Source organism: Cherax quadricarinatus, chromosome 21 (genome assembly GCF_038502225.1).
Source record: "Cherax quadricarinatus isolate ZL_2023a chromosome 21, ASM3850222v1, whole genome shotgun sequence".
Lineage (NCBI taxonomy): Eukaryota > Metazoa > Arthropoda > Malacostraca > Decapoda > Parastacidae > Cherax > Cherax quadricarinatus.
The window spans coordinates 7,347,036-7,373,174 of NC_091312.1; the positions used below are offsets into that span (position 1 = coordinate 7,347,036).

Below are 26,139 nucleotides of genomic sequence, written 5' to 3' on the forward strand. Positions count from 1 at the left end.
ACCCGGGATGTTTATAACCATATATGCTCATGCATCCCGCGTTCCTCAAGTGATTTCACTTTTCACTTATTACAGAATACACTTCACATTCGGTGTTACACTTTATATGTATAATGGCATACTTCAGCAGGCCTACTGCCACCTTCCCTTGTTGTATATTTTATTTTTTCTCTCCTTTTGCTTATTAACTTTTTCACTCACATAACGATGCCCCACATTTCACTTGTTAACCAAACGCTGGTAATTCTTTATCACCCGTTTCCACACTCACTTTGATCTTTTTATGTTTGTATCTGTGTGGCAACAGTGCCTAGTAGATCCACAACAGTTTGGCACTTTTAAAAGAAAATACTGAATTCAGGTTTCCTCTCAAATTTTTTCAGCTAATAACTATAGTTATCACTCGTAGGTTTGTTCACTGACTTTGTCACTACCACTGATTACTGCTAGCTGTTATTGCACGCCTCAAAAACACAAAGGTTCGCGGAGCCTTGTGCACCCACGTCTGCACCCACCATGTGTGTGTGAGCGTGTGTGTGCGTGTGCATGTGTGTGCGTGTGTGCGTGTGCGCATGTGTGGGGGGTATGTGTGCATGTGTGGGGGGTATGTGTGCATGTGTGGGGGTATGTGTGCACATGTGTGTGTGTGGGTATGTGTGCATGTGTGTGGGGGTATGTGTGCGTGTGTGTGGGGGTATGTGTGCATGTGTGGGTATGTGTGCATGTGTGTGTGGGTATGTGTGCGCGTGTGTGGGTATGTGTGCGCGTGTGTGGGTATGTGTGCGTGTGTGTGTGGGTATGCGTGCATGTGTGTGTGGGTATGCGTGCATGTGTGTGGGTATGCATGCGTGTGTGTGTGGGTATGTGTGTGTGGGGGTGGATGTGTGTGTGTGGGGGTGGATGTGTGTGTGTGGGGGGGGGGTGTGGGGGGTGGATGTGTGTGTGGGGGTGGATGTGTGTATGGGGGGGTGGATGTGTGTATGGGGGGGTGGATGTGTGTATGGGGGGTGGATGTGTGTGTGGGGGGGTGGATGTGTGTGTGGGGGGGTGGATGTGTGTGTGGGGGGGTGGATGTGTGTGTGGGGGGGTGGATGTGTGTGTGGGCGGGTGGATGTGTGTGTGGGGGGCTTGATGTGTGTGTGGGGGGGTGGATGTGTGTGTGGGGGGGAGGATGTGTGTGCATGGGGGGGAGGATGTGTGTGTGGGGGGGGAGGATGTGTGTGTGTGGGGGGGGGAGGATGTGTGTGTGTGTGGGGGGAGGATGTGTGTGTGTGTGTGTGTGTGTGTGTGGGGGGATGTGTGTGTGTGTGGGGGGGGGGGGGAGGATGTGTGTGTGTGTGGGGGGGAGGATGTGTGTGTGTGTGTGGGGGGGTGGATGTGTGTGTGTGTGTGGGGGGGTGGATGTGTGTGGGGGGGTGTACTCACCTAATTGTGGTTGCAGGGGTCTAGACTCGGCTCCTGGCCCCCGCCTCTTCACTGATCGCATCACAGTCTCTCAGTCTCTGCTTCCTACGCTTTGTCATACCTCGTCTTAAAGTTATGTATGGTTCCTGCCTCCACTACATCATTTGCTAGGCTATTCCACTTCCTGACGACTCTGCGACTGAAGAAGTACTTCCTAACATCCCTGTGACTCGTCTGAGTCTTCAGCTTCCAATTGTAACCCCCTCTGTTTCTGTGTCCCCTCTCTGGAACATCCTGTCTCAGTCCACCTTGTCTATTCCATGCAGTATTGTGTATGTTGTTTTATCTCCCCTGCCCCTCCTGTCCTCCAGTGTCGTCAGTCCGATTTCCCTCAACCTTTCTTCGTAGGACATTCCCGAGCTCCAGAACTAGCCTTGTTGCAAGCCTTTGTACTTTCTCTTATTTCTTGATGTGCTTGACCAGGTGTGGGTTCGAAACTGGTGCTGCATACTCTAGTATGGACCTGACACACACAGTGTACAGTGTCTTGAACAATTCCTTACTAAGGTGTCGGAATGCTATTCTCAGGTTTGCCAGGCGCCCATGTGCTGCAACAGTTATCTGGTTGATGTGTGCCTCCAGAGACGTGCTCAGTGTTATGGTCACTTCAAGATCTTTCTCCTTGAGTGACTTTTGCAGCCTTTGTCCACCACGCCTATACTACTCTGTCTGCAGTCTTCTTAGCCCTTCCCCAATCTTCATGACTTTGCATTGGGCAGGGTTGAATTCGAGAAGCCAGTTGCTGGACCACTTGTCTCTTTGTAGTCCTGCCTGATCCTCATCCGATTTAATCCTTCTCATTAACTTCACATCATCTGCGAACAGGGACACTTCAGAGTCTATCCCTTCCATCATGTCATTCACATGTATCAAAAATAGCACTGGTCCTAGCACTGACCCCTGTGCAACCCACTCGTCACAGGCTCCCACTGTAATACGTCATCACGTACCATGACTCATTGTTGCCTCCGTCAGGTATTCTCTGATCCATTGCAGTGCCCTTCCTGTTATACGCACCTGATCCTCCAGCTTCTGCACTAATCTCTTGTGAGGAATTGTGTTGAAGGCCTTTCTGCAGTCCAGGAAAATGCAATCAACCCACCCCTCTCTCTCGTGTCTTACTTCTGTTACCTTGTCATAGAACTCCAGAAGGTTTGAGACACAGGATTTCCCTTCCACAAATCCGTGCTGGTTGTCTTTATAATCTTGTTTCATTCCAGGTGCTCCACCACTCTCCTCCTGATAATCTTCTCCATGATTTTGCATACTATACACATCAGAGACACAGGTCTAGTGTAGTGCCTTGTTTCTATCTTAAAAATGTACGTGTATGCGTGCGCATGTGCGCGCTTGTGTGCATGTGCATGCATATGTGCATGCACGTGTGCACATGCACTCACGTGCACTCACCTAGTTGTGGTTGCAGGGAAGACAGAACAGAGGAGTACACCAACAAGGGATATACCAACAAGTGTTGGATGAAATACACACAACCGAGGAGGTGAAGAAGCTGCTAAGTGACCTTGATACCTCAAAGGCGGTGGGACCGGACAACATCTCTCCATGGGTCCTTAGAGAGGGAGCAGACAAAGTGTGTGTGTGCCACTAACCACAATCTTCAACACATCCCTTGAAACTGGGCAACTAATCGAGGTATGGAAGACGGCAAATGTAGTCCCCATCTTTAAGGAGACAGAAATGAAGCACTAAACTATAGACCAGTGTCACTGATGTGTATAGTAAGCAAAGTCATGGAGAAGATTATCAGGAGAGTGGTGGAGCACCTGGAACGGAACATGGTTATAAACGACAGCCAGCACAGATTCATGGAAGGCAAATCCTGTGTCACAAACCTACTGCAGTTTTACGACAAGGTAACTGAAGCAAGACACGAGAGGGAGAGGTGGGTTGATTGTATTTTCTTGGGCTGCAAGAAGGCCTTCGACACAGTTCCTCACACGAGATTAGTGCACAAGCTAGAGGATCAGGCACGTATAACAGGAAGGGCACTGCAATTGATCTGGGAATACCTGACGGAGACAACAGCGAGTCATACTACGTGATGAGGTATCACAGTGGGCGCCCGTGACGAGCAGGGTCCCACAGGGGTCAGTCCTGGGACCAGTGCTATTCTTGGTATATGTGAATGACATGATGAAATGGATAGTCTCAGAAGTGCCCCTGTTTGCAGATGTGAAGTTAATGAGAATTAAATCAGATGAGGATGAGAGGTCTACAAAGAGACCTGGAGAAGCTGGACGTGTGGTCCAGCAACTGGCTCCAAGAATTTATCCCCACTAAATGCAAAGTCATGAAGATTGGGGAAGGGCAAAGAAGACCACAGACAGAGTATAGGCTAGGAGGCCAAAGACTGCAAACCTCACTCTAGGAGAAAGACCTAGAGGCGAGTATAATACCAAGCACGTTGCCGGAAGCACACATTAACCAGATAATTGCTGCGGCATATGGGCACCTGGCAAACCTGATAATAGCATTCCAATACCTCAGTAAGGAATCATTCAAGTCACTATACAGGTGTCCCTCAACATTCGCGAGGGTTAGGGGATCAAGAGCCTCGCGAATGTTGAAAAACCGTGAATGTTTGATGCCCCAATATATTGTAGGGAAATATAATACAATACTGCTTAACATATTGAACCATGAACAATCATAAAATACATGAAAACGTCGTAAGTTGTACTAAATATATACATGTTATGCTTTAATAACATGTATGTTATTAAATACCACAGACTCCACCACTGCCTCCACCACTTCCTCAACCAATGCCAGTCCCTACTACCCTCCCTCCAACCCCTGCAACTGGCAGCCAGCCCTCCCACCACTCAGTGTGGTGAGTGTTTTGTTTATTCATTATTTGCTATTAAACTACAGTATAAATAATGTAAACACATTCATGACTTCATATTGGAATGGCTATTTGAACAGGTATTGGACGGTGACATGTGTTTACTCTTGAACACAGCAAAGAATCAAACATTTCTGCTACTGCTAATAATAACAATAGTAATAATAATAATAATAATAATAATAATAATAATAATAATAATAATAATACGATATAATTGAAGAAGGAAATTGTACAAAAATACGAGGGAGTGGTTGACACATCGTCAGTGTGGCTTTGTTTATGCTGGAGTGAACATTAGTCTCCGTGCTCTTCCAAACATTTCACAATAATTCAGCGGTTGAGGCAGTGTAAGTAAGTTTATTCAGGTATACACAAATACAGTTACATAGAATTATCATACATAGCAGCATATGTGTAGAGAACCTAGGATAACCCAATAAAGTCAGACAGAGTGACTTATTTCCATTGGGGTGGGTGAGGCAGTGGTATTTACTAACATATACGTATGTTATAAATAATAATAGTACATGTTAATATTAATAACATTTATAATAATAATAATAGTTATTCATAATGTACTATTATTATTTATAACATATACGTTAGTAAATATCACTGCCTCTATCGCTGCCTCTACCACTGCCTCTACCACTGCCTCTACCACTGCCTCTACCACTGCCTCTACCACTGCCTCTACCACTGCCTCTACCACTGCCTCTACCACTGCCTCTACCACTGCCTCTACCACTGCCTCTACCACTGCCTCTACCACTCCAGTCGCACTCAATCTACAAGCACCAAACAATGAATTATTGTGAAATGTTTGGAAGAGCAGGGAGACTAATGTTCACTCCAGCATAAACAAAGCCACACTGACGATGTCAACCACTCCCTCGTATTTTTGTACAATTTCCTTCTTCAATTATATCGTATTATTATTATTATTATTATTATTATTATTATTATTATTACTATTGTTATTATTAGCAATAGCAAAAATGTTTGATTCTTTGCTGTGTTCAAGAGTAAACACATGATGTCACCGTCCAATACCTGTCCAAATAGCCATTCCAATATGCAGTCATGAATGTGTTTACATTATTTATACTGTAATTTAATAGCAAATAATGAACAAACAAAACACTCACTACACTGAGTGGTGGGAGGGCTGGCTGCCAGTTGCGGGGGTCGGTGGGAGGGTAGTAGGGACTCGCAGGTGGTGGGAAACTTGAATATGATTTGGCGGCTGGGAATTTGGTGGCTGGGAATTTGGCGGTTGGGAATTCGCGAATGTGTGAAGCCCACGAAAGCTGAAAACGTGAATGTTGAGGGAGACCTGTACACTGTGTACGTCAGGCCCATACTGGAGTACACGGCACCAGTTTGGAACCCACACCTGGTCAAGCATGTCAAGAAATTTGAGGAAGTGCAAAGGTTTGCAACAAGGCTGGTTCCAGAGCTAAGGGGAATGTCCTACGAAGAAAGGTTAAGGGAAATAGGTCTGATGACACTGGAAGACAGCAGGGTTGGGGGTGACATGATAATGACATACAAAATACTATGTGCAATAGATAAGGTGGACAAAGACAGGATGTTCCAGAGTAGGACACAAAAACAAGGGGTCACAAATGGAAGTTGAAGACCCAAAAGAGTCGAAGGGATGTTAGGAAGTATTTCTTCAGCCACAGTTGTTAGGAAGTGTAGTCTGGCAAGTGATGTAGTGGAGGCAGGAACTATACATAGTTTCAAGACGAGGTATGATAATGCTCATGGAGCAGGGAGAGAAGGACCCAGTAGCAGTCAGTGAAGAGGCAGGACCAGGAGCTGAGTCTCGACCCCTGCAACCACAATTAGCCGAGTGTACACACACACACACACACACACACACACACACACACACACACACACGGAGACCAATCTTGGCTTGACCTTTCTTATTTACACGAGTGTCTTCTGTCTCGAAGTTTCCAATGTCTCTTATTTTTCTTTTATTAGCACACTGGCGATTTCCCACCGAGGCAGAGTGACCCACAAAAGAAAACACTTTCAACATCATTTCCTCCACAAGGTCATGAAAGCCAGCATCTCCTGAAGATTAATATCTAGAACTGAGACCTCACAATGCTATTGTAAGTAACCCTGGGAATGTGTGTGCCATTTAAGTCCAATAGAAAAAAAAAATGCATACTACAACAGGTACCACTTTCTCCATAGTCTATGAGCACAAACTGCAGGTAGCATTTGACTTGGCATTAGAAGGACACCATTATCGAATACAATTTCTCCCAGTTTGTAAAAACAGTTGAGCATCAAATGGAAAAAACTTTTCATTCATCCCAGGGGTATGAAACCCAGCACTACCTTAACCATAAAAACAATGGATCAAACCAGTCACTATACAGCTTTTGTCACGTGTGAAATAGCTCGTACTAGTACGCACATGCACACACGCATGCGCACACACAGCCATGTGAAGTGTACTTTTCATTTGAATATTTTATGTACAATATTATTTTAGTACTTCTAGTTCAGGTATATCCAAATGCTTTGCATATTGTGGAGCTTTTCTGCACAAGACATCTACTCAGACTTCCTAGGTATGCAAAGAATTTGGACAGACCTAGTGGAGACTAAGTGGAGAAATAAAAAATTTTTACTTTGAAAGCTACCTGTATAAATGATCAGAACTTTCTGGCCTAGCTAGGAAGTGATTCCCTTGACTAAGATGCAGGCCTCTGCTCAGAGGACTACTTGTGTCATCCTGACTGATCCATTCTTCAGGCTGCTGCTGGATTCCTGTATTGGTTCATTAGAACCAACTCCAGCAATATAACATTTTAGACTGAAAAAATCTTTAACCTATTCAATAAACCACAAAAACTACCAAATTTATGTGCCAGTTGCAGTGTGATGTAACAAATGCCTGCTCCAGCCCAGGTGCTTTGTTTATATAGGCAATATAAACAGCCATTTGAAATCATTTGCAACAATAGTATGGTTTCAAGTCAGGAAAACCATTTAGATGATAGTAGAGAAGTCCAGAGCTTTGTTTTAGGCATAAAACTGATAGACTGTGCTTCTTGTTGATCAGACCAATTCCAAAAAGACATTTATCATTCTTCAAAATGTTATACAGTCCAGTGACCCCTCAACTCAATAGATTAATGAAGGAAGTAGGATGCCTTTTAAAGCCAAATGTCTATTCAACTCAAATTGTAATGCTTTTCCATGATCATAACAATAGACAATTCTGGACTGACTTAAATCTGAAAATAAATTTACCCAGTGGACTGCAACAATAGCTAACAATTCTGGGGTTAAACTTTACCCATTAGATCCAGAATTGTACACAAACAATTCTGATTTAATAGACTTTGTCCATTTAATTGGAAATTAATTTACCCAGCAGACCATAACAATAATGGATAATTCTGGATTCAACAGATCAAGTCGGCTGTTTCCAGATGTTGTCAGGCTACAGATTTCGTCCGTTAAAGCCATAAACATTTAAATAGAGGTTTTATTAGATTGGAAAAACATCATTTGCTTTATAAAAATGTGCTTTATGAACTTTTCTTTTTTTGAAAAAGTGATCCATTCTTTGATGATTTTCTGTACAGCTGGAATGAAGCAAAAAGTAAAATACAGTGGAATCTCAAAAATCGAACTGCTCCCAACACAACCAATTATGTAAGTGTATTTTTGTAAGTGCTTTTATAAGTGTATTTTTGAGGGTCTGAAATGGACTAACCTAATTTACATTATTCCTCATGGGAATAAATTCATTTGGTAAAGGCACTCGAACAACCTTCTGGACCAAAGAAAGTTCGATATTTGAGGTTCCACTGTAATGAAATTAAGAAACAGTCATGTGTAAAGAAATTGCAGACTCTCACCTCTCTCTCATATAGTGTTACGATAGACATGTAGAGTGCACATTGTCTTACGCAGAATAATAGTACAGTATATAAAACAGAAAACACAATAATGAGAGAGAATCATTCGAGAGGTGCTATATAAGGATGAATCCTCATTCAGCCCCTCTCAGAATTACCTCTTTTCATTTCTATGTGCTCTGTTTTATATATAGTGCTATTATTCCACATCAAACAGTATCACATCACATTGCTAAGATTACATATTGGTATGCATCAAATAATGAAATGTACTGAGGAAGTTTATTTAAACTCACATTATGAGAAAACATTATCCACATGCATTAAATGCATGTGAAGACTACATAAATACTAAAGTATCATTCAGAAAGTGTTATTGAAGACTAATCTACACATTTTTCTTAGAACAAGGCAAGTGGATGACTGGGCAGAAGGACCATTCACAACACTGAGGAAAGCTGACATGTTTGAAGGTTAACACAGTTGCATCATAGTGAATAAGGTAGCTTCATAAAGAGTCAAATCATGTTAAATACTGTTACATGGTGTCAAATCTAGATTACAACTGCCATAAAGCAATTTTTTTAAGAGTACTATGGATTACAAATACATACATTGTTAATGTAGTGCATAAGCTCACTGTGTCTACATTACTCTATCCCGTGTTTAGGAATACAATGCAGCATTGAGGTTTCTCTCACATTAAATCTCCAGCAAAAGCTAGTGTCAATGCACATTCTCATATCCATCTTGGTTACCCAGGTGATTTCCTATCTGTTTGTTGCCAGATAAAATACTTTACTAGAAGTGTTATCTGTCAGCAGGACAATCAAGCATTGAGGACTTTTTACCCCCTTTTCTGCATCTGATAAGGCAGCACAGAAATGTGCAAAGTGAATGTTTCTGGTACATGCTGATATTCTTTAAAGGAATTCATAGCTGTAAATCCTAAATAACCCAAGAGGAAATCTACAAGGAATTTTTTCTTTTTCACCTTTGTACTTATAATCTTAAGAGAGTTAAAAAAGATCACGAAAGGGAAGTCATATTCACATGGTCCTCCGAGAAAATGAATACAAATACAGTATCCAATTTCTGAAGATAGTCATTGACAAAGTAGCCATGTAGGAAATGGGCCTCCTTCCTAGTAAATGCCCCAAAATGCTTCAAGCTTTAGATTGAGACAATATCTATGAAATTTATCCTGAAGAATGTACTTCTACTTGCACCACAATAGAACAAAAAGCAGCCTCTTTATAAGTTTCTTTTACTGAGGGATAAAGAATGTAAAGTCAGGAGTTACTTAATGAGCAAGACTTCCTCATCAACCAGTCAGTATAGTATATCATTTATAATATAATACAGGAATTCCTTTAGGAAGAATGCCAGTGTATATCAAAAATATTCACTTAAGTTTATAAACAATTATGTCACGGTATGCAGAGAAAAAGCCCCACAAAACCTCTACGACACCACAAAACATTGCAAACGCAACAAAGTATCTTGGCCTACTGGCAAACTACCACCATCTCCAGCATGCTCATATCAAGAAGTACCAAAGCCAAAGTGACTTCAAAAATTACCAACAAATAGTGTAAAATAAAGACATCAATTTTTTTCAATTTGCATTCATATGAAAATGTACTTTTAATATTGGCTGCTATCCATAAAAGGAAAGGCTTCCCATCATTCAGTCAACAGCTGAATTGCAAGAACAATGTAGATATTACAATTCAAATGTCCCTCTGATCTGTAACATCTTCCTTCTCCTTAACCCTTTCAGGGTCAAGAGGCCCTCTCCTAAACTTGTTCTCAGGGGCAAAAATTTTTCGGAAAATAATTTTTTTTTTTCTTATGAAAAGATAGAAAATCTTTTCCTGGTCATAATGACACCAAAGGTATGAAATTTGATGGAAAACTTACAGAATTATGCTCTTGCGAAGTTGGCGGTCTCGACGATGTTTACGCATCAGCGATTTCGCTCACTTTGAGCCCTATTTTCGGCCAATTCCAGTGTACTAGTCGACAAAAATCATAACTTTCACTAGAACTCCATTTTTTCTATTGAATGAGTACAGGAAGCCACCCATTTACCAATTTCAACTATCCAATAAAGTGGTCAGAAATTAGCAAGTTTGCCAATTTCACACAAATTTCAAAAGATACCAATTTCCAAATAGGGTCCAGAATAAACAAGACAGACATTCCTGGCTCTAAAATAACATTTCTTTTGTTCATTAGTCACGTCCCCAGGCCCCTCTTACATTTCTTTAGCTTTTCACTTTGAATTTTTATTCTCACAAAAAATAGAAGATTTACTGTTATGCAGACTACTGCATTAGTGTAGAAATGGTATAAATCATATCAGCGCACTTGTGAAAGAATATCAGACTGACCAGTTGATGTGTAATAGACGCTTGGCATGATTTGTTTACTTTTGAACTTTGGCAAAAATCGAACATTTCTGCTACTTTGAGCTCAATTTCAAGGTACTTTTCATTGTGAAACCAATCAAAATCATCTTAATTTCTATAATATGTCTTCCATTCTATAAAATGAGACCAGAAAAACTAGAATACAACCATAAATACCATACGAAAATACAGTGCAAAGTCGCTGTTTTAAACCAAAAAACACGGTCAAAGTTTTTTTTTTCTCATTACGCACTGATGCTGCAGGATTTTTTTATACTGTGCACACTGACCCCATAGACCCATTCTTTCATATGTAGGTCTACCAGCTTTCTCTCACTAGATTTGAAGGCGCTAGAATTTAGGTGTACTAGTACGTTAATAACCCTGGTGCGTAAGCTGTACTAGTACGTCGGAAACCCTGAAAGGGTTAAACACCAAACCCTATTCTATGGTATATATTAAAATTCCTTGCACAATATTCACATAACACTGTTTTCATGTCATCCCTCATACCTTCTCAACACAACATTTAAAAATCTATGACTCGTATATAAAAAGACTGATATCACCACATTACTCTAGTACTTTTTTTTTTTTTTGCCTCTATAAATAAACTTTGTTCCTTCATCTATTCTATGGTTCACATTGTTACTCAGACCCAAACATCTAAATACACTCACCTCCTTCATACTCCTTCCAATCAAATGCACAATTTTCTTTTACCTAAACATTTTGTTACTCTCACCATCTTGATCATTTTTGTGTTCATTTTAATTTTCTTCATTCACATACCATCCCAAACTCATCCATCAATCTTCACAACTTCTCTTCATTATTTCCCAAAAGAAGTCATCAGCAATGACCAACTTTGACAATTCCCTCCATGAATCAGATTCATTATCTTTTAATGCCACATCTCTCCTCAGCATTTACTTCCTTTACAACTAATTTATAGATAGATTAAACAACCATGGTGACATTATGCATCCCTGCTTAAGGCCTACTTTTACTGGAAAACGATCCTGTTGTTTCCTTGGCTAAGTTATATCCAAGATGTTATGCATTCTTTGGACCTTCAGTTTATTGTACGTATTGAATATTATATTAATATCTGCATTTGTAATCGACCAAATTAATAACTTCCAGAAATGTTATAGTGAATTGTCTCGTTAAAACTTTCATCAAGTTCTTCTTGCAAAACTTCCACTATAAGTTATATGTTACATGTCGTTCCAAGTTAATTTAAAGCTGCCCAAAATGATCTGCATAACCAGAGGATTTCAATAAAGTATGTCAACAATATCATGTTTGTTGTACCAATTGTAAACCATTCTTTATAGAAATAAATTTTATTTTTATATTTTATATATTAAAACCTGTGCCTCGATTTACTCAAACTCTCTTAATATATTTCTACTGTACCAATTCCATACAGGTGAAGCATCTACCACATCACTCCCTTATCCACTATCACATGCCTTCTAAATTTTTTTTTTTAATTTTTAAATATCAAAAACAGTTCCTTATTAAAAAGTACTGTACGTATTTTCCACTTGTATGCCTCTAAGTAAACATTTTTCTACACATCTCCTACCCTTTGTGACAGCTTTAAAAACTGACTGGATGCTATGCTTACCAGGAGGGGCTACTGCAGACAGCTGTTTTGCTTTTGCTTGAGCTCTTTTAAGTGCCTCCTTGAACCAATCAGGCTGTTCTTCTTTCCTTCCCTGATTTGAACTCTCTTCCTGAAAAAAATACAAAATTTTAAAATGTTAAAATAGCTTGGTTCAAATCTTCCCCAAGACAGTCATGTCATGCTGATAATCACTAATAAAACAATGAAAACATTTCTACTACTTTTTTTCAATTTAAATTTTATATATGTATTACAAAGTATTTAGATAAAGGTAGGGAAGTTTTTATTGCATTTATGGATTTAGAAAAGGCATATGATAGAGTGGACAGAAGAGCAATGTGGCAGATGTTGCAAGTATATGGAATAGGTGGTAAGTTATTAAATGCTGTAAAGAGTTTTTATGAGGATAGTGAGGCTCAGGTTAGGGTGTGTAGAAGAGAGGGAGACTACTTCCCGGTAAAAGTAGGTCTTAGACAGGGATGTGTAATGTCACCATGGTTGTTTAATATATTTATAGATGGGGTTGTAAAGGAAGTAAATGCTAGGGTGTTCGGGAGAGGGGTGGGATTAAATTTTGGGGAATCAAATTCAAAATGGGAATTGACACAGTTACTTTTTGCTGATGATACTGTGCTTATGGGAGATTCTAAAGAAAAATTGCAAAGGTTAGTGGATGAGTTTGGGAATGTGTGTAAAGGTAGAAAGTTGAAAGTGAACATAGAAAAGAGTAAGGTGATGAGGGTGTCAAATGATTTAGATAAAGAAAAATTGGATATCAAATTGGGGAGGAGGAGTATGGAAGAAGTGAATGTTTTCAGATACTTGGGAGTTGACGTGTCGGCGGATGGATTTATGAAGGATGAGGTTAATCATAGAATTGATGAGGGAAAAAAGGTGAGTGGTGCGTTGAGGTATATGTGGAGTCAAAAAACGTTATCTATGGAGGCAAAGAAGGGAATGTATGAAAGTATAGTAGTACCAACACTCTTATATGGGTGTGAAGCTTGGGTGGTAAATGCAGCAGCGAGGAGACAGTTGGAGGCAGTGGAGATGTCCTGTTTAAGGGCAATGTGTGGTGTAAATATTATGCAGAAAATTCGGAGTGTGGAAATTAGGAGAAGGTGTGGAGTTAATAAAAGTATTAGTCAGAGGGCAGAAGAGGGGTTGTTGAGGTGGTTTGGTCATTTAGAGAGAATGGATCAAAGTAGAATGACATGGAAAGTATATAAATCTATAGGGGAAGGAAGGCAGGGTAGGGGTTGTCCTCGAAAGGGTTGGAGAGAGGGGGTAAAGGAGGTTTTGTGGGCAAGGGGCTTGGACTTCCAGCAAGCGTGCGTGAGCGTGTTAGATAGGAGTGAATGGAGACGAATGGTACTTGGGACCTGACGATCTGTTGGAGTGTGAGCAGGATAATATTTAGTGAAGGGATTCAGGGAAACCGGTTATTTTCATATAGTCGGACTTGAGTCCTGGAAATGGGAAGTACAATGCCTGCACTTTAAAGGAGGGGTTTGGGATATTGGCAGTTTGGAGGGATATGTTGTGTGTCTTTATATGTGTATGCTTCTGGACTGTTGTATTCTGAGCACCTCTGCAAAAACAGTGATAATGTGCGAGTGTGGTGAAAGTGTTGAATGATGATGAAAGTATTTTCTTTTTGGGGATTTTCTTTCTTTTTTTTTTTGGGTCACCCTGCCTCGGTGGGAAACGGCCGACTTGTTGAAAAAAAAAAAAAAAAATTACAAAGCAAGACATTAGGTACAGTACTGTATTTTTTTTTTTAATTCAGTGACTGTTTCTTACTATGTATACAAAAAACAAGTAATCCTTAAATTTTAAATTACTGTACACTGTTTCCCACCCATATATACAAAAAAGAGTATATAATTCTTAAATTTTAAATTACTGTACTTACTTTAAATTCAAATTCTGTCTTAACCTTTTCAACATCTAGACTGGAGAAGGACGTGTAATCTTGTCCCTGTAACACTGAATGGGCAGGATTCAAGGTTCTTGGTGGAGGAATTTGGTTAAAGGCTTTCAGTTTGTTTGTAACTGGTCGTGAGGATTTGCACTTGTCTGTAGAGTATGGAGTCTCCACTTTTACATCTGAAAGACACATAATCATAAGAAATCTCAACAGAAATGCAATGTGTGCAAAAAGAGAAAACATAAAAACAAGTACAGGTCCGCCATCACAAATCCGGCAATCAGTTATTCGGTTCCTTCAGTTATTCGGCACTAATTTTGGCTAGCATAATTTCAAATTTCCAGGGTCGCCACACCAACCTGCTGGTACTGTTTGGTGGCGCTACTTGCTGCATAAGTCATTCCAATTTCTTTTTCTCCATTTATTGTTTTAACCTGCTTACTTTTAGCCCTAGCCATGGTTCCAATGAATAAAAGAAATGCTTCTCATTGTGTAAAGCACCTACACAGTACATTATCCATTAAAGATAAGGTGGCTTTGAAGCCACCGTCGGTTGCCGTGAGCTCAGTCTCATAATGCAGGAGAATATGCTTTATTATTACGCTAATATCAACACTACAGCTTATTTGCCTATCAAAATTAATCTAATATGACATAATAAACAATATAAATAACATAAAACATGTTAAATACTCCAGAATAAATAATATTTGGCATAATACCAAGCAGTTCGACGGAGGAATGAAGAGGATATGGTATACAAATACCATTCTCCTATCCCTGTCTTAGGGCTTATATTAGAGAAAACAGAGTATAGCACAGGGCTAACTGTAACTGAAACCATAAACCTGAAACAAAAAAAGTTATTTTCTCTATATAGATTATCACACACACAGCAGCATATGTGTAGAGAACCTAGGATAACCCAAAAAAGTCAACGTGGCTTATTTCTAGTACCTGGTTTGGGTTAGCCATATATGATTTTTGGTAAATATTCGATTCCCAGCCAGGGTAGAAACATTAGGCGTGTTTCTTTACACCTGTTGTCTATGTTTACCCATCAGTAAATGGGTACCTGGGTGTTAGCCGACTAGTGTGGGTGTTATCCTGGGACACTGACCTAATTTTCTTGAAATACTCGGCATAACAAGCGGCTTTCTATATACTGTACTAGTAGTATGTCACTGATGTCAGCCGTGTCTGTATCCCATGTACATGTATGTGTAGTAAATAAAGATATTATTATTATTATTATTATTATATTTTTTCTCAGTTGTTTGTTGGCTTATCTTATTGAAGTATGGGCAATGTATGATGGAAAGATACTTCTTAACATACACCAAAAATTAAAGAAATCAGACCGTAAATAGCGGAGTTCACTTCTCAGCCATTAGCGGCCGCTTAGTGGTATATTTTTGTATGGTTTTTATGGTTATATTCTCATTTTTTCGGTCTCATTTCATAGAATGAAAGATACATTACAGAAATAGATAAGATTTTGATTGCTTTCATAATGAAAAGTACCTTGAAATTACGCTCACAGTAGCGAAAATGTTCTATTCTTTAGCAAAGCTCAAGAGTAAACAAATGACGTCACCGTCCAATACCTGTCCGCCTGCCAGTCCAAATTCCAATACGGCGTCAAGAATAGGTTGATATTATTTACACAATTATTACAATAATGTAGCAGTCTGCATAACAGTAAATCTTCTATTTTTTTGTGAATAAAAATTCCAAATGGTAAGCAACAGAAATATAGAGGGGCCTGTAGCCGTGACTAATGAACAGAGAAAATGTTATTTTTGGGCCAGGAATGTCTGCATTGTTTATTCTGAGCCCTATTTTGAAACTGGCATCTGTTGAAATTTGTGTGAAATCGGCCAAATTGCCAATTTCTGACCACTTTATTGGGTAGCTGAAATAAGTGAATGGGGGGCTTCTTGTACTCAGTTGACAGACTAGAAGTAAATGAGTTTATTCAGGTATACACAAATACAGTTACACAGAATATCATACATAGTAGCGTATGTATAGAGAACCAAGGATAACCCAGAAGTCAGACAAAGTGACTTATTACCAGTACCTGGCTTGGGCCTGCCATATATGATTTTTGGTAAATATTTTTTTTTTCTCGGTTGTTTGTTGGGCTGTCTCATTGAAACTTGGTCAATGTATGATGGAAAGATGCTTCTTAATGTACAACAAAAATAAAAAAGACGGACGATAAATAAGGGAGTTCACTTCTCAGCCATTAGCCGCCTCTTTTCAGTATATTTTTGTATGGTTTTTATGGTTGTATTCTCATTTTTTTTGGACTCATTTGATAGAATGGAAGATATATTACAGAAATAGACATGATTTTGATTGCTTTCATGATGAAAAGTACCTTGAAATTGAGCTCAAAGTAGCGGAAATGTTCGATTTTTGCCGATGTTCAATGAACTTTGTGCAAGTCAAGTTGGTTAATTTTATTAAGTGTATTCTAACCTAACCACTCTGTAATCCGGCAAACTCAGTAATCCGGCACACTACAGGTCCCAATGATGCCGGGAGAGAAAAAAGACAAGTTAGGGACTTATGCTTACTCTTAACTATCTTACTGACAACTAGTTAGGAAAATCTATGCACATGACTCCTCTATAGACTTGAGTGCTCAATAAGAACATAAGAAAGAAGGAACACTGCAACAGGCATACTGACCCATGCAGAGCAGGTCCATAGTCCAATCCTTGATTATTCACTATACATTTCTGCTTCCTAATTTCACTTTTCTTCACTTTTTTTTTAATGTTCTTAACCCTTAAACTGTCCACACGTAGATATACGTTCATGTGCAGTGGGCCCCAAACGTAGAGCAACGTTTTATCTGTCATTCCTTCAAATTTGGTACGATAGGCCAGAGTCGCCTAGACATGAAAGAATGGGTCTGTGCACTCGGTGTGCGCACTATGAAAAAAATCTGGGGTCACTTAGTACCTTGTGGGAGCACCCGTTCAACTGAACACCAGCTAGAGCAAATAGCATGGCAAACACCAGGGATTCACTGACGTCATGTCATATTAACACACACACACACTTTAAAAGGAAAATAAAAATAGGTTAGATAAATGCATGAGTGGGTGTGGGTGGGTGTGAGTTGGACCAGACTAGCTTGTGCTACTGGGTCAGATGTCGTGCTCCTTCTTTCAGTGGCTGTGACCTGACTAGGTGGATCATTGGTCTAAGCTGGGGGGGGGGGGTGACATGGACTTAGTCTTACATGGGCCAGTAGGCCTGCTGCAGCGTTCCTTCTTTCTTATGTTCTTATGTATTCGGCAGGCTGTCCGGCTGGCTTGCTTTGGCTGTCTCTGGCTATGTCTACATCTCTCTCTCTCTCTCTCTATATTATATTATATTATATTATATTTATATATATAATATATATATATAATATATATATATAATATATATATATATATATAATATATATATATATATATATATATATATATATATATATATATATATATATATATATATATATATATATATATATATATATATATATATATATATATATATATATATATATATATATATATATATATATATATATCTATCTCTATCTATATGTCTATACCTCGGTCTATCTGCATCTATCACCCTGTCTACATCTCTGTCTCACATGTACACATAAGTACAGTTATAGATTGTGTAAATAACCTAGGATAAACTAAAAATTCCAGGCAAAGATAGACAGACAGATAGATACACAGATAGACAGAAACACGTTTGTATCAGTGACAACAAATAAAGCCAGGGTTCCCCGAGCACCCATTTATCAAATGTCACCGAGCTGATAACAGATGTCATAACACAATTCTTCAAGGAGTGCAATATACATATACTCCAGGCAGACAAAGACATAAACAGAGACATACAAGCAAGCAGATAGACAGACAGGCAGATAAAGAAATAGGCAGAGACAGACATAGAGAGACATGTTTGTGTGTAACAGTGATAAATACAGCGAGGGTTAGCTGGAGCAGTGGGCATTTATCAAATGTCACTAGACTGTCAACAGTATAGGGATGCCTTTCATAACACCATGCTTCAAGGTATATGCCAGGGTATCTAAAACATTGCTGGGACCTATAAATACTTTGTATATATTTCTAGACAATAGTAAATAACCCAGGCAGGTGTAAATGTTCACCTGTCAATGTGATTGTGACTATTTGAGCACTATTTCAGTACCTAATATTAGTGTCAGAACAAAAACAGGCAATGAAATTACAGGAACTATTATAAATTGTAATTATCACAACATAAAAAATATATAAATTAAACAAGAAAAAAAGGTATATGGCAGCACTTCTGCAAGCTGCAGGAGTCGATGCTGCCGTAAGGTGAGCATCCAGAGCCAACTTCACGATCTTGTATCTCGATAAGTACTGACCCTAAATTTTTTTTTAATCCTACAACATGTAGAAAAATGTGCTCTTCATTTTAAAAGAAAAAAAAAAAAAAGTTTCTTTTTTTTTTATTTTTCAAAATATTTGGAGCACCACGCAAGTGAACGTAGATCTACATTTGGACAGTTTAACCCCTTGATTGTCGCAACCCCAAATTCTGAGGTGTCGCCTGGTGTAAAAAAAAAAAAAAAAATGAAATGATGGAATCTTTTCCCGATTGTAATTACACCAAAAGAACGAAATTTTATGGAAAATTGACGGAATTACGCTCTCACGAAGTTAGCGACCTCGGTGATATTTACGAATCAGCAATTTCGCCCACTTTGAGCCCTATTTTCGGCTAATTCCATTGTTCCAGTCGACCAAACTCATAGGTATTTCTTTAGAACTCCATTTTTTTTTCTATCGATTCAGTACAAGAAACTGCCCATTTACCGATTTCAACTACCCAATATCGTAGTCAGAAATTTGCAATTTCAGCAATTTCACGAAAATTAAAAAATATGACAATTTCAAAACAGGGTCCAGAATGAACAACGCAGACATTCCTGGCTCTAAAATAACATTTTCTTCGTTCATTAGTCACGTCTCCAGGCCCCTCTGATGTTACTCTTGCTTTCTATTTTGAATTTTTATTCAAACAAAAAATAGAAGATTTACAGTTATGCAGACTACTGCAATATTGTAATAATTGTATAAATAATGTCAACCACTTCATGACTGCATATTAGAATGGCTACTTGGACATTTATTGGAAAATGACATCATTTGTTTACTTTTGAACATCGGCAAAAATCAAACATTTCCCCTACTTTGAGCTCCATTTCCAGGTTCTTTTCATAATAAAACCAATCAAATCACTCTTTTTCTATAATATGTTTTCCATTCTATCAAATGAGACCAAGGAAACGAGAATACAACCATAAATACTATACGAAAATACACCTCAAAGTCAGCAATTAAAAAAAAAAAAAAAAAAAAAAAAAAATTTCTCAGTATGCAGTGTGCTGCAGGATTTTTTTTATATGGTGTACACTGACCACACAGACCCATTCTCTCACATGTGGGCCTACCAGCTTCCTCCTGCTTGATTTGAAGCCACTAGAATTTATGAGTATACATACGTCAAAAACGGTGGCTCGTAAGACGTATATATACAACCAAAGCAGTCAAAGGGTTAAGGGCTAAACCACACAGAACATTGCCCTCTTTAATTTAAAAACAAAAAAAAATTTTTATTTTTCAAAATATTCAGAGTGCCACACAGGTGAACGTAGATGTATGGACAGTTTAACCCTTGGACTGCTGCAAGCCCCTTTCTGAAACTCATTCTGTCACAAAATTCTTGGGGAAAAAAAAATAAAATTATTTTTTCTTAGGAAATGATAGATAATCTTTTCCCGGTGGTAATGACACCAAAAGTATGAAATTTGCTTGAAAACTCATGGAATTACACTCCCGCAAAGTTAGCGGTCGCGGCGACATACGCATCGGCGATTTTGCCGACTTTGAGCCCTGTTTTTGGCCAATTCCGTTGTTCCGGTTGACCAAACTCATAGCTATTTCTTTAAAACTCCATTTTTTCTATCAGTCGAGTACAAGAAACCGTCCATTTACAGATTTGAACCACCCAATAAAGTGGTGAGAAATTGGCAATTTGGCCAATTTCACTCAAATTAAAAAAACATGCCAATTTCAAAATAGGGTCCAGAATAAACAATGTAGACATTCTTGGCATTAAAATAACATATCCCCTGTTCATTAGTCACATCTCTAGGTCCCTCTTTATTACTATTGCTTTCTATTTTGATTTTTTATTCATACAAAAAATACAAAATTTACTGTTATGCAGACTACTGCATTATTGTAAAAATAGTATAAATAATATCAGTGTACTAGTGAAAGAATATTAGACTCCCCAGTCGACGTGTATTGGACGTGTGGTGTGATTTGCTTACTCCTAAACATTGGTAAAAATCGAACATTTCCGCTACTTTGAGCTCAATTTCAAGGCAGTTTTCATCGTGAAACTAATCAAATCATCTCTATTTCTGTAACATGTTTTCCATTTTATCACACGAGACCATGAAAACGAGAATACAACGATAAATACTATACAAAAATACACCACAAAGTCAACGTTTTAACCCCAAAAAATGGTCAGTTTTTTTTTTCTCATTATGCACTGCATGCTGCAGGATTTTTTTTATGTGGTGCACACTGACCACACAGATCTATTCTCTCACATGTGGGCCTACCAGCTTTCTCCTGCTTGATTTGAAGCCGCTAGAATTATTGAGTATATATACGTCCGAAACACTGGCTCATAAGACGAATATATACGACCAAAATAGTCAAAGGGTTAAGGGTTAATACTTGTGCTCACTGATAGGTTAAAAACAAAACTCACTATATAACTCATTCAGTATAGTATTTTTCCCATATGATAAAAGCTTTGTTGATGATACTTTGTAATTATAATTTTAATGAACCCAAGTGCTGTACATTATAATAGTACAAATAATTATGTATTAACATTAGCTATGCTTGTGATGTAGCAATGTCCGAATATTATTCAGGTATTGCATGAAAATACAAATATTTTTAGGTAAAGACAACTGATTAACCCTTTCAGGGTTTCTGACGTACTAGTACAGCTTGTGCACCAGGGTTACTGACATACTAAAATGCCTAAATTCTAGCGCCTTCAAATCTAGCGAGAGAAAGTTGGTAGGCCTACACATGAAAGAATAGGTTTATGTGGTCAGTGTGCGCAGCATAAAAAAAATCATGCAGCACACACACGGCGTAATGAGAAAAAAAAAACTGACCGTGTTTTTGGATTAACCCTCTCAGGGTCCCCAGGCCCTCTCCGAGACTTCTCAGGGTCCCCAAATTTAAAAAAAAAAATTATTTTTCCTTATGGAAAGATAGAGAATCTTTTCCCTATGAAATTTGATGGAAAACTTACGGAATTATGCTCTCGCAAAGTTAGCGGTCTCGACGATTTTGCCCACTTTGAGCCCTATTTTTGGCCAATTCCAGTGTACTAGTCGACAAAAATCATAACCATTTCACTAGAACTCCATTTTTTCTATTGAACGAGTACAAGAAACCACCCATTTAGCGATTTTGCCAATTTCACACAAATTTCAATAGATGCCAATTTCCAAATAGGGTCCAGAATAAACAAGAAAGACATTCCTCGCACTAAAATAACAAGTTCTCTATTCGTTAGTCATATCCCCAGGCCCCTCTTATATTTCTTTGGCTTTCCACTTTGAATTTTTATTCTCTCAAAAAATAGAAGATTTACTGTTATGCAGACTACTGCATTAGTGTAGAAATGGTATAAATAATATCAGCGCACTTGTGAAAGAATATTAGACTCACCAGTTGACGTGTATTGGACGCTTGGCATGATTTGTTTACTTTTGAACTTTGGTAAAAATCGAACATTTCTACTACTTTGAGCTCAATTTCACGCTACTTTTCATTGTAAAATCAGTCAAAATCAACTCAATTTCTGTAATATGTCTTCCATTCTATGAAATGAGTCCAGGAAAACTAGAATACAACAATAAATATCATACAAAAATACACCTACCATCCGAATTATGACCTGCTCGACTTACGACTGTGTTTTTTATGCCAAATTTCTGGGAAATAAACAACTATTTGTGTTGTACACAGTGTTTAACCTAAACCTTACAGTATAAAATACAGTACTAACAGCATAAAAAGTAAAGTGAAACATGAAATACCAAATAAAACAATAAAATAAAGTCATTACAAAAATGTTTTGTTGATATTCAGTAGTAAAATTCGACTTACGACCATTTCGACTTACGACCTGTTTCTCGGAACCGAACTTGGTTGTAAGTCGGATGGTAGGTGTACAGTGCAAAGTCGGTGTTTTAATCCAAAAACACGGTCAAAGTTTTTTTTTTTCTCATCACGCACTGTGTGCTGCAGGATTTTTTTTTATACTGTGCATACTGACCACATAGACCCAGTTTTTCATATGTAGGCCTACCAGCCTTCTCTCACTAGATTTGAGAGCGCTAGAATTTAGGCATACTAGTACGTCAAAAACCCTGGGGCGTAAGCCGTACTAGTACAGCCGAAACCCTGAAAGGGTTAAAACAGCAACTTTGCACTGTATTTTTGTATGGTATTTATGGTTGTATTCTTGTTTTCCTGGTCTCATTTTATAGAATGGAAGAGATATTACAGAAATTGAGATGGTTTTGATTGGTTTTACAATGAAAAGGTCCTTGAAATTGAGCTCAAAATAGCAGAAATATTAGAATTTTACCAAAGTTGAAAAGTAAACAACCTCAAAATATTAACACCAATAATATCAAAGTATACAAAGGCACAATACCGTGACTGGAACAATACAAACAACCCACACATAAGAGAAAGAACCTTATGACAATGTTTCAGTCCAACTTGGACCATTAACTAGTATGTGACTAGGTAACAGTCACAAGTCAGACCAAATCATCACATATTTCTTTCTACCATGTGGTTTTTTTGTGTGTGTGTACCAATAATATCATGATTACCTGTTTGCTTTTCAGCCAACTTCTTGAACTGTTCAAAAAAGCTACCATCATTGCTAAATCTATTGGGCACCTGAGGCACTGCTGCTACACTGTGGAAGAACAGATGAAAAATTATAAAATCAATATCACAAAAATTATAAATACAAAAAACAAAATTAGTAAATAAAAATCCTAGCTATTCAACTGAGAGGATGTTATACATTTAAGGCATGAATAATTTCTACTTGCACACAAGACAAGACTGATTCTGAGGAATAATGACAATCATATAGGTATCAGTAGTGTTACTGTGTACTTGTGTAGTATAATTAGATAATTCCAACTACTTTATAGATAGGCTCCCTTGCTAGCTATGACATCATGAGATCCTCACACTTGAGTGGTAAGCCAGAGGCCCTGCTCTCAGTCACTGAATTCCACACTAGGCATAGACTAGACTACGCTATATACAAGTTTTGGATAAACATCTGCAACATAGGTTATTAATTTTTTTTTTCTTTATGAGGTGTATTTATTTTTCAGCACAGAAGTGCAAATGGTGTATGAAAACTATGAATATTTTTATACCCATGACTGGTTTCAAGGGCTTTTCTAGTCTCTTTGGCTGGCCAGGGACCAGTCTTCCTTGTTACCTGGAGGTTATTCCGGGGATCAACGCCCCCGCGGCCCAGTCCATGACCAGGCCTCCCGATGGATCAGGGCCTGATCAACTAGGCTGTTACTGCTGGCCGCACACAGTCCAACGTACGAGCCACAGCCCGGCTGATCCGGCACTGACTTTAGGTATCTGTCCAGCTCTCTTGAAGGCAGCCAGGGGTTTATTGGCAATTCCCCTAATGCTTGATGGGAGGCTGTTAAACAGTTTTGGGCCCCGGACACTTATGGTGTTTTCCCTTAGTGTACCAATGGCGCCCCTACTTTTTATTGGCGGCATTTTGCATCGCCTGCCCAGTCTTTTACTTTCGTAGGGAGTAATTTCTGTGTGTAGATTTGGGACCATTCCTTCCAAGATTTTCCAAGTGTAGATTATGATACATCTCTCCCTCCTGCGTTCCAACGAATACAAGTCAAGTGCTTCCAAGCGTTCTCAGTAGTTAAGGTGCTTGACAGAACTTATACGTGCAGTAAAGGATCTCTGTACACTCTCTAGATCTGCGATTTCACCTGCTTTGAATGGAGATGTTAATGTACAGCAGTATTCCAGCCTAGAGAGAACAAGTGATTTGAAAAGGATCATCATGGGCTTGGCATCTCTCGTTTTGAAAGTTCTCATTATCCATCCTATCATTTTCTTTGCACGTGCGATCGTGGCACTGTTGTGATCCTTGAAAGTGAGATCCTCAGACATTACTACTCCCAGGTCCCTTACATTAGTTTTCCGCTCTATTGTATGGCCGGAGTCAGTAGCATACTCTGTTCTAGTTATTATCTCCTCCAGTTTTCCATAACGGAGTACGTAGTTGGAATTTGTCCTCATTGAACATCATATTGTTTACCGTTGCCCATTGGAAAACTTTGTTTGTATCTTCTTGGAGATTAACCGCGTCCTCAGCAGATGACAGCCTCATGCAGATCCTAGTATCATCCGCAAAGGATGATATGGTGCTGTGGTGTATATCTCTGTTTATGTCTGATATGAGGATAAGGAATAAGATGGGGGCAAGTACTGTGCCTTGTGGAACAGAGCTCTTCACTATGGCAGCCTCCGACTTAACTCTGTTGACCACTACTCTTTATGTTCGATTTGTTAGGAAGTTGAAGATCCATCTCCCCACTTTCCCAGTTATTCCTTTAGCACGTATTTTATGGGCTATTACGCCATGATCGCATTTGTCAAATGCTTTTGCAAAGTCTGTGTATATTACATCTGCATTCTGATTTTCTTCCAGTGCATCCAAGGCCATGTCATAGTGATCCAGTAGTTGCGAGAGGCAGGAGCGACCTGCCCTGAACCCATGTTGGTCATTCAACTGGGCTGTTGCTGTTGGCAGTCTGCTAGCTCTCACAACCTGGGTGATTCGGCACTGAATGGAGCCATCAATAGCACTGTACTCTGATCGAGAACACAAATGATTGAAAGTGTCACCACTGGCATAACCTCCTTGCTTTAAAAGTTCTCATTATCCACTGCATCCTTTTCCTAGTCTCATGACATTTACTTTATTATTTCCAAAGATAAGTCAGCTGACATTACTACACCTAGGTTTTTCACAGGATCCCTTCAAAGTATTAATTGGTCCTCTTGCATTTTGTATACAGTGCCCTTTTGAGATCTTCATTCTTACCGTGTACGAGCAGTTGGAACGTGCCACCACTGACATGCTATTCTCTATTGCCCACTGAAGACCTGCTTATATTTTCTTGCAATTTTTCTGTATCCTCTATCAGAAATAAAGATTTTGATTTTTAAGGTGACTTTCGTGTTTATTTTTGTATCATCCCACATGATAAAAAGCTGTTGTTAATGCTTTTAAGTCTGCTATGGGGTGCCTCAGGGCAGTCCTAGGCCCTCTGCTATTCCTCATCTGTATCTACTATCTTCCTAATGCTTCACAGGAACTTAAACCAATTTATTTGAAGACAACTTCTGTCGTCCCAAATAAAGATCCTGGTGTGCTCAACAATACAGTTAATATTGATTTTGGAAAGATACCTACCTGGATGACAACTAACAAATCCACATTGATGTGACCTCTCAGTGACTGCATTCTCTCTTCTACCACTCTGCACCTCTCCTTCCGACAGTATACAAGTCTCCACACTGTCGCTTGTTTCTTCAGATTGTTTCAGACTATGGAATAGAACTCTACTACAGGCTGAGGAACTGACAACCTCAAATCTACAACTTCAAGAGTGATGGACTGATTACATCATCATCACATCTCTACTACTCCTGCCTACT

General features: G+C 38.9%; 1 protein-coding gene across 3 annotated transcripts in view; it reads right to left on the reverse strand.

The window, feature by feature from the left end:
* The window catches only part of LOC128689072 (SURP and G-patch domain-containing protein 1), a 95,426-nt gene that overhangs the window by 61,081 nt on the left and 8,206 nt on the right, over positions 1-26,139 (reverse strand). For all 3 annotated transcript variants that reach the window (XM_053777152.2, XM_053777151.2, XM_053777150.2), the window contains exons 2-4: positions 23,238-23,326; positions 14,198-14,391; positions 12,283-12,391 (exon numbers count right to left, since the gene is read on the reverse strand). In XM_053777152.2, coding sequence (XP_053633127.1) covers positions 12,283-12,391; positions 14,198-14,391; positions 23,238-23,326 — 392 coding nt within the window. The remainder of the gene's footprint in view (positions 1-12,282; positions 12,392-14,197; positions 14,392-23,237; positions 23,327-26,139) is intronic.